Source organism: Spermophilus citellus, assembly GCF_964194105.1.
Source record: "Spermophilus citellus genome assembly, chromosome: 2".
Taxonomy (NCBI): domain Eukaryota; kingdom Metazoa; phylum Chordata; class Mammalia; order Rodentia; family Sciuridae; genus Spermophilus; species Spermophilus citellus.
In genome coordinates, this window is record NC_138183.1 from 135668750 (window position 1) to 135679041 (window position 10292).

Below are 10292 nucleotides of genomic sequence, written 5' to 3' on the forward strand. Positions count from 1 at the left end.
TACTTTATGGCCCCAGGTTATAGCTCAGGAGAGGGACACAAATCTCTAAAGATCATATTAAATTGAAGTCAATAGGTCCCAGAGCTACAGAAATTTTTCACAGTCTAAAGATGATTCCCAAGAGTATGCCTCAGGTTATCATGAAACATAAAGAAAATTTGCATCATATTTACTTCATTCAGAAATTACAGCATGTATCCTTAACTCCTAATACTGAATTGAGTGTTTGGTAAGCTTGCAGACTTTCTCCCTCCAGATAACTGTCCCGAAATGTCCTCACTCATAGAGGTAGAGCCCCTCTTTAAATGGAAAGTGAAGTTTTACTCTTTTAAGCTCATACATTTATAGTAAAAAATAAAATCATTCATATAAAAATAACTATTTACATACTACTTGTATTTATGTTAGCAGAGGGTAGAAGATGGTTGTGCTCTCAAAGATACCAAGGATTAAATAATCAACCCTGGCTCCTAGAACCCGAATATCTCAAAGATTAACGAATTTAATGTACATCTGGAGGGACAGATACTTTCTCAAGTGATTCAGGATATACATATGAAAAAAGGTCCAATATTGATGAATTTAATGTACATCCAGAGGAACAGATACTTTTTTATGATTCAGGATATACATGTGAAAAAAGATCCAGTAAGAACTTAGAAACGAAAATTTAGTATTACTTCTAAATATTATGAATAATTGTGTAATTTCTATGCCATCCCAACATTTGAATCTCTGAAAGGGCATGATGCTGAAACCATACCATAGTTCTTTTTAGGTTTGTAGATATAAAGGATTTTTGAATAACAGAAAAGAGCTGAATATGATCTGGTTTATTTAAGAGACACATTATTATGATACCAATTAGTATCATAAGAGCAGTTAAGTGAAGTATCTCTTGCACAATTTGCAAAGCAGAAAATTTTCACAGAAATTTTCATAGACAATTCTATTAATTATTACAATATCTATCTACCCTAAATGCCTTTCATTTTTATTCTATAAAATAATAACTAATAATAAATAGCTAGAAACGTTGACAAAAGAGTTCAAAAATAAGTTCTGGTAATTTTTCAAAACTATTTTCTTTTCACATTTCATGATCTATAATAATTCAATTTCATTAACATTCCCAACAATTACAGCACACCAATTCTCCATAAGAATGTAAGTCTTTGTGGGCTGTTCTAACAGTACATACCCGATAGAGAAAATACTGTAAACTATATTGTTTCCATGTACAAATTAGGAAACAATTAGTTTATTTTTGAGAGGCTACATAAATTAATATGTATTCCCAAGAATTTTTAAAAGATTACAGAGATAGATTATGTAATAAAAGTTTGAGGATGCATATGTTTGATCTAAAACACACAAACCCTTTTTCACAATGTGAGAAAGCAGAAAACAATGTTCAAGGCTCTTTGTCCACCAATGATTTCAGTTCAATTTTATCAGAATATTGTTTCCATCTGATTGATATTCAGTCTCTGAGCCTTCTTAAATGGTTTTGGGTACTTTTTAGTTATCAGGTAACAACAAAATGACAGATATTTGTCAAATTTCAGATTCTTAATGGACTACATTGAACTCATGATTTCTCCATTACAGAAACAGGAAATAAAACATCTCAAGCTCTATATCACAAAATATATTTTTAAAAATAACTCAGGTTCTTTGATCTCCTTAATATATAAAAACAACTTCCAAAATTCTCTTGTGGTTTGGTTCTTTCTCATAAAGACAAATGATTGATCCTAAAAGAGCTATTGAAAACACTTGGTTTCTGATGCAGAATATAGGAGCTTCAGGTCACCATTCCATTATAACAGAATATAAAAAGCTGAGTGAATTTCAAAATGTACAACTCTAACTTGACCCATGGAGTAAACTTCTTCCCCAAGATTGGAGGAATAGAAAAGTACAGAGATTTACAACTTCCTGAACCAAAGCCTCCCCAGGAACCAGTGTTGTTGTGGCAAACTGTAATTGATGAATTGCTGGGGGCTCAGTCTGACGTGTCTATGAATGAAAGACTCAAGGGGACCTGTGATAGAGGATCTCCACACTTTGGTAAGTTTTGCTTCCTGGAATTACACCAAGTGAATAATAGAGCTAAATCCCACGGCTTCCACTGGGAGGGTTGGCGGGGGGAAGGAAGAAACCATGTTAAAATATATTAGAGTTCTCACTTCTTGGCAGAGTCTGACCTCAGGAGAATCTATTTGAAAAGATCTCAACCTGCCAGGGTTTGATCATAGCCTAACTGACCTTAGGAAAAGGGAACACCCAACCCCAGCTGGCTCTAAACATCCATGTAGAAAAGAAATGTCTACCCTAACCCATACTAACTATTCTGTCCCACATGGGTCAAAGGGGCAAATGAGGAGCACTATGAAGTTCACAATACAGAGGCAGAATCTCACTAACATACTGAGACCTAAACATAAAAGTATAGAATAGTTCTCTCTCGCTGCACCTCACCACCACATTACTAAAGGACTCTTTATAACTCTTCCTTTTATGTAGTATATCATGTCTACCTACCAATAAAAAATTAAAAGACAAAGGACAAAAAGCACATTTTGAAGAGAAAGAGCAAGCATCATACCACACTCAGACATGGTAGATATGTTGGAATCAGACTTGGAATTTAAAGCAATTATTATTAATATACTAAAGGTTATGGCGGATGAAGTAGACTATACAAGAATAAATGAGCAAGGTTATTAGAGTAGAGAATTCCAAGACAGTACCAAAATGAAATGCTAGAAATCAAAGATACTGTAACAGAAATGACAATAAATTTGATGGGCTAATTAGTAGATTGTACACTGCTAAGGAAAGAATCTGTGCTTGAGGATCTCTCAATAGAAACCTCCCAAAATAATAAGCAAAGAGAAAAAATATTAAAATAATAGAAAAGAACGTCTAAGAACAAAAGGTGTAATGTATACATTATGGAAATTCTAGAAGGAAAAAGAAAAAATAATAATATTTAAAATAATAACTAGTAAGGGGAGATGAACGATGGCAGATTAGAGGAAGGGTACACTGTCCAATTGCTCTTCAGCTGAAGATTCAAGCAACTAGAGTATTGTTTCTCAGCCAGTAGATGACTGAAGAAATTCACTGAAATTCAATATTGAATAGTAAAAGAATCATGGAAACACAGAAATTCAGAAACTCTCATTATAAAACAATAAATAATATGTTATCCCAGCCCACTGCTGAGGGTAAGGATAACACAAGCATAAAGGAAAAATCATGGTGATCTGATTTGGGAGAACTTGTGGAATAAGAGGCTTATCTTACCTGATCCAGAGAATGTGGCACAAGTTGATGATTGAAAAGTGATTATAATCTCTCAGCTGTCAAAACAAAAATTGTTACATAATCCATCTGTTTTCAAGTGGCCATGTCACAGCTTTCAGAGGCCAGAGATTACAAGCTCATAAAAGTCATTGCCAACCTGACCCAGAAGTCACCTGTTGTGGGGTTCAGAGTGTGCTTGGGCCAATGTGACTGAAACTAGTGTAGAAAGAATTATGCCCAGGGAGATCCGGGCTGGAAATACCGAGGGGAGACAGAATGGAGTTTTCTTTGTTGCTGCTGGCCCAACAAGCAGCTGAGAAGAGGCCAGAAATCGGTCAGTCACTCATGTCTGCACTTCAGATTTGATATTTGGAAATTCACATCGATGGATGTGGACTATGTGAGACTTGTGGAAGATTAGATCCCTTACTCTAAGAGTGAAATTTTCAGGAGGTCCCTGAGACCCAGATGTTAAGCAAAGATTGGCATCTGACTATCAACAGGAAGAATGGATACAATATCAAATACCTTCTAACAAATTTCCAAAATAAAGTTAAGGCTAAACCCAGACAACTGAAGCTTCCCATATAGAACTTTGCATTAGTCCTGTTTTGGGAGTACATCAACCTCATCTATGACCACCTCAGCAATTTTTTTCAATTTTTAAAATTTAAACTATTTTCTTTTATGTGTTCCATTCTGTGTTTGGGTATATGTGTATGTGGGGGAAAGGGAGACTTACTGCACTAAGCCAGCACCACACAAAATAAACCCAAAGTACCCAAATGGATGAGGCTCTCTAGAAGAGTAACTAAGCAAATAAAAAGTAAGAAATGAAAATTAGGAAATAACAACCTTTCCTAATAACACTAAATGTAAATGGTCTCAATTTCCCAGTTAAAAGACAGAGGTTGGCAATATTGATTAAAATCAAGATCCAGTTATATGCTATTTGCAAATAATTCATCTTTTAGGCAAAGACATCCACAGTTTTAAAATAAAATTATGGAAAAGGATATTTCATATCAATGGAGTCTGAAATCAAGCATGAGTAGCTGTTCTTATACCTGAAACAGATTTCAAGAAAAATTTAATCAGAAGAGAATAAGAATATCACTATACAGTGATAAAAGGAAAATCTAGCAAGAGGATATTGCAATAGTAATATGTATGCCCAAAATGTCAGTGTATCTCATCACATAAAACAACAACAAATACATTTCTTGACATTAATCCCAAATTTAATCCAATACAATAATACTGAGTGATTTCAATACATCTCTTTTAGCAATGGACAGATCACCCAAACATGAAATCAATAGAGATATTTCTAGCCTAAATAATGATATAAATCAATTGGACCTATCAAACATCTACAGAATACTTCACCAAAACATATTTGAATTTTAACTTTCTTCTTAGCAGCTCATGTAACCTTTTGCAAAATAAACCATATTCTAGGCCACAGTGTAAGTCTTACTAAATTTTTAAAAAATCAAGTAATCATGTGTATCTATCAGATCATAATGTAATTAAATTATAAATCAGAAGAAAGAAAAATTATAGAAACTACATAAACACATAGATGGACCAATACTATTTAAGTGAGGAATGGATTATAGAAAAAATGAGAGAAGACATCAAGAAATTCTTACAAGCAAACAGGAACAGAGATACAACATATTCAATTCTCTGGAACAATATGAAGGCAGTTTTAAGAGAAAAGTTTATAACACCGAGTTCCTGCATTAAAAAACAAAATAGGAAGATCCTAAATAAATAATCTAAGTTCGCCCGGGCGGGCGCGGCGGCGGTGGCGGCGACGACGGAGGCGGCCACGGCGCGGGACTGGGACCGGGGCGATGCGGCGCTACCTGCGCGTCGTGGTGCTGTGTTTGGCCTGCGGCCTCTGCTCGCTGCTCTACGCCTTCAGCCAGCTCGCAGTGTCCCTGGAGGAAGGAGCGGGCGGCGGTGGCTGGAAGCCGCAGGCCGCAGCGGCTTCCTGGCTCGCAGACTGCGGACGGGGTGTCGGGAGAGGGGCGGGCAGCGCGGGCCCCGCGGCGCGTCCCGGCCGGTCGGACAGGTACAGTCTGAAAATAGAGCCTCCTGAGAAAATGCATCTTGCTGTAGTGGCCTGTGGTGAAAGACTGGAAGAAACTCTAACCATGCTGAAGTCAGCTATCATTTTCAGCATCAAACCTCTTCAGTTCCATATTTTTGCTGAGGACCAACTACATGATAGCTTTAAAGACAGACTTGACAGTTGGTCATTTCTACAAACATTTAATTACACTTTATACCCCATTACCTTTCCAAGTCAGAATGCAGCGGAGTGGAAAAAACTCTTTAAACCATGTGCTTCCCAGAGGTTATTCTTGCCATTAATCCTGAAAGAAGTTGATTCGCTACTGTATGTCGACACTGATATCCTTTTTTTACGACCAGTTGATGATATTTGGTCTTTACTAAAGAAATTCAATTCCACACAAATTGCTGCAATGGCCCCAGAACATGAGGAGCCTCGAATTGGATGGTACAATCGCTTTGCCAGGCATCCATACTATGGGAAGACCGGAGTGAACTCTGGAGTAATGCTGATGAACATGACGCGGATGAGAAGGAAGTACTTCAAGAATGATATGACAACTGTACACCTAAAATGGGGAGATATACTTATGCCATTGCTTAAAAAATACAAATTAAACATCACGTGGGGTGATCAAGATCTACTGAATATTATGTTTTTTCATAATCCAGAAAGCCTTTTTGTTTTTCCGTGTCAATGGAATTATCGACCAGATCATTGTATATATGGAAGCAATTGCCAAGAAGCAGAAGATGAAGGAATCTTTATTCTTCACGGGAACAGAGGTGTTTACCATGATGATAAGCAGCCGGCATTTAGAGCTGTTTATGAAGCACTGAGAAATTGTTCTTTTGAAGATAACAACATTCGTTCCTTATTAAAACCTTTAGAACTGGAACTACAAAAGACAGTGCATACATACTGTGGAAAAATTTACAAAATATTCATCAAGCAACTAATGAAAAGCATACGAGATCGTTATGACAGACCACCAAAGGAAAGGTAATTCTTGGTGACTGCTAAGTTAAATGGATGCAAACAACAAAGTGGCAGAAGATAAGTGTGAAGGAATAGTCTTGAATGAAGTGTTTAGGAAGGAATTACTCATTTCCAGAGTAATGTTTTTCCTGAAGAAGTTAAATGAGCAGTGTACTCATGTAATGAAGAAGAAGTTAAAATTTTGGGCTCCAATGATAGACTTTTTTGATCTCTGATGTTTCATAACATTACTTGCTGTCATTCCAGTGTTGGTGAAAATATTATAGTGTAGCCTGCACAGTTCTGCTGGCTCCTACTCTCAAGTGAGTAAGAATGGTAGGGGTGTATGGATGGAAAACGTACCTCATACACAGGGTGGACACTCAAGCTGTGAGTATAGCAATAATTTTATGTCAGCACTAACCTCACTTTAAACATGTGAGAAAAAAAATTGTTTACAGGGACAGAAAAGGTTCTGTTTCTCAAGAAATGTGATGTAACCATTGTAACCATTGACAATCTATGTACCTTTATACATTTCATCTCCGATCTACAATATTTTTGTGACAATCATGTTGAAAATTATTTTTAGACTATAACTAAGCTGCACGAAAAATTGAGCTGTATAAGAAAGAAGAAAAATAGTGAAAACTCTGAGGCATTATTCTGTGTGTGTGTGTGTGTGTGTGTGTGTGTGCATGTGTGTGTGGTGTGTGTGCGTGAAAGGGGGAAATAAAGTGTTTTTGTTTTGTATGTATTATTAAACTGTCTTGCCAAAACTGGGTTCTAAGGTATTTGGGCAAGTTTTTTGTTTTGTTTTGTTTTTTAAATCACTTTAAGTGAAAATTTTCAGCTTTACTGGGCATTCTGGAAGCAAAAAATATTATGCTGATAATAAAGTGATAACCTTAATAGTAATGCTAATCTGATGGTGGAAACTGCAATGGGCCAAAATATGTAAGCTATATACTTCCTGGATCAGTAAATTTAGTTACAATGGAGTAGAAAAAGTGGTTCATTTAAACTTCTTCTACCTCAAAATGGCTTTGCAAGGTATTTTTGAAAAGCAAATGTATAGAGCCTTACTTAAGTAAATTAGACAACTTGGTGGATGATTTGGATTAGAATAATGTTACATCTAACTACAGAAAAAATAATTTTTATTGGGTTAATCTTGCCTTTTTGAACATCACACACTTTTTTTTTTTATATCAGGGATTGAACCCACAGGCACTTCATCATTGAGCTACAACCCCAGCCCTTTTTAGTTTATTTTGAGATAGTATCTTGCTGAATTGCTCAGGGGCTTGCTAAATTGCTGAGGCTGGCTTTGACTTTGTGATCCTCCTGCCTCAGCCTCCCAAGTTGCTTGGATTATAGGTTTGCACCATCACACCTGGCCAGGACAGTTAATTTTTCAAAGCAAGCCTTGAAGTTGAGAAAAATATTACTCTTGGTGTTCTTGACTGCTATGTAGTTAATTGTAGATTCTGAATGTTAGTACATACCATGCTTGGGCACATATCTCATTTTACCAAGCACTATGTGCTATCTTCTTTTTCTCTCTTTATATTTTAATGCTTAAATAGAGAAGGGAACTCATGAAGGAAAAATCATGCTGTTTGGCTTACACAGTGTCCTTTATGTAGATCAGGACTTTGTAGAAAGAAGTAGTCAGTACTTTGTTGTCTGCTATCTTTGTAGTTCAGTCAGATACAGATTGAGAGAGGAAGGTTTAAAAAGGCAGATTATTAATTGATTCTCACCCCCCCAAATAAATAAATAAAAATATAAATAAATAAATAAATAAATAAATAAATAAATAAATAAATAGAACTGGATAAGCAGCCCAGTACTCTTAGAACAGATGGGTTGAGAGAGCAGGAGCCCACTTCCTTGGCAGAATGCCTTGGTGCAATACCTGAACTGTGTTGAAATTGAGCTCTCTGAGAAAATGAGAATCCTAAAATTGCAAATTTTGGCTGATGTATATAAGACCCTTTCTAAGTGTCTACAAATGAGACCATTGCTTAGCTATATAAGACTCTGTGGGCAGCTTGTTAAAACTAGATATCCTGAGCTTCACCCTTTAGAGACTGATATACTCTCTAGGATGATGTCTGTTAAAAAAAAATATTATAGAAGAGATTTAAAAATTACAAAAAAGTAGGGAGCACATAGTTCAATGGTACTCACCATTCCAATCTAATACTGGGCAATATTTGAATTGTTTAATTTATTTATTTTTTCCCTCACTCTGCTGAAGTATCTTAAAATCCCAGACATCACTGTAAATGCTTTGGCAACTCCAGAGTCTTGTACCTAATAAAAGTAGCAGCAGTCCTCTGGCCTCATCTGATATCCAGTCCTTAAGCAGATTTCTCTGATGTATCCAGTATGGCATTGTTTAGTTAGTTTGTTAGGATCAGGGTACAAAGACAAGTAACATGATTATTCTGTTTTTAACAGGCACCTCATGTGATTTTGATGTTGACTAGTCTGGGAACCACTGGAAATTATTTGCCAGCCTTAAGGTTGAAGTTAGAGTGCCACAATTCCTGGCCTAGTAGGTCAATTATAATTGTGATTTTGAAATAAGAAAAAACTATTGGGTTATTGACAAGATATGAGTCTATTAAGATTTGATTTTTCTCATTGAATGGATTCTCTCAGCCCTATGGGCTCCAGTGTGAGGATGGTTCTGTGTAGAGTGTGGTCATGGTTTAATCCAACTGGATTGTGTGCTGTGGTCTCCTTTGTATTGTGGCTTATTTATACTGTCCTGTGGCCTACATTGTGGACCAGCTGTAAGGTTCTTCCTCTGGTCTATTCAGACCTGACCTAATTGAGGATTTTACCGTAAATTGGGTTATGGTGAAAACTGTCTTTTTTTTTAAACCTAAAGTCAATGGTATCACAGAACATCTATAACAGTTTTAAAGTGAATTTTCTGAATTTTATCTTTAAGGTAATTTTTTCCTTGAGAATTCTTAAGAAATGAAGTGCTCAGATCTAATAAGGTTAAATTACAGATGGATAACTTGGAGAACATAATATTTTTTCAGTATAAGAAGTCTTTCAGAAAACATAGTATATCTATGCAGTTGATATAAATTATACTATATATTCTTTGAGGCTGTGTGTTAAAAAACACACAGTTTTGACCTCAGATTTATCTCTGGGCTACAGTATCACCAAAGTGGAAAGATTAAAATGTAGTCTAACTTCATTTGTATAAAATAGTCATCTTAAATGAACTTGGGAAACCTTTAGAAATATATTTTGTGATTTATATTTTAAGAAAATTATTTTTTCCTTATGAAGAAGAGTTCATCATGCATACGGTAACCAAGTGATTTGGGGACATTTTGAGCCTGCAATGATATTACTGCCTACGCATTGCTGCATTGCTTTCAATCAGATGGCAGTGGTAGAGTGACAGGAAGACCAGGCTGAGAACAAGATCTGGATTCTCTTCATGGTCAGAGGCCTCAGGTATGCTGTTTAGACTTCACTATGCCTTAGGTTTTTAGGTGGAGCCAGTATAGTGTGCCCTTCGAACCTCACAAGAGAAGGTGAGACTTCGAAGAAAGAATGGATTTGAACACATCCTGCCTGGTCTGTTACACCACACCAGTGTTAGCTCTAGGTTCTGTTTGGCCCTGGTGGTCCTATCCTCAGGCTGAATGTTTTCTGGCATATATCTCCAATAAGAATTATGTAAGGAAGTGTTTTTCAGGAAGAGAAAGTAGAGAAGAAAGATGATGAGTAATCAGAAAAGAAGGAAAAGAGAGGAAGTGAGAAAGGGAGAGGAAAGAGAAGGGAATAAGAGAATGACAAAAGGCAGAGTAAAGAAAGGATGGAATGAAATGGGAAAATTGAGAAGTAGAGATGGAGAGGAATGGTGTGGAAG

General features: G+C 36.2%; 1 protein-coding gene across 1 annotated transcript; it reads left to right on the top strand.

The window, feature by feature from the left end:
• Nucleotides 1-5141: 5141 nt before the first annotated feature.
• Nucleotides 5142-10068, top strand: LOC308632827 (glucoside xylosyltransferase 1-like). The gene is made up of 2 exons (XM_081265171.1): nt 5142-6403; nt 9704-10068. The coding sequence occupies exons 1-2, from the start codon at nt 5178-5180 to the stop codon at nt 9816-9818; spliced, it is 1341 nt and encodes a 446-aa protein (XP_081121297.1). The 5' UTR covers nt 5142-5177; the 3' UTR covers nt 9819-10068.
• The last annotated feature ends 224 nt before the right edge of the window (nt 10069-10292 follow it).

Coding starts and splice junctions, on each gene's coding strand:
- LOC308632827 (XM_081265171.1), top strand. CDS start 5,178: ATGCGGCGCTACCTGCGCGTCGTGGTGCTGTGTTTGGCCTGCGGCCTC. Junction 6,404..9,703: donor GACAGACCACCAAAGGAAAG/GTAATTCTTGGT, acceptor TTCCTTATGAAG/AAGAGTTCATCATGCATACG.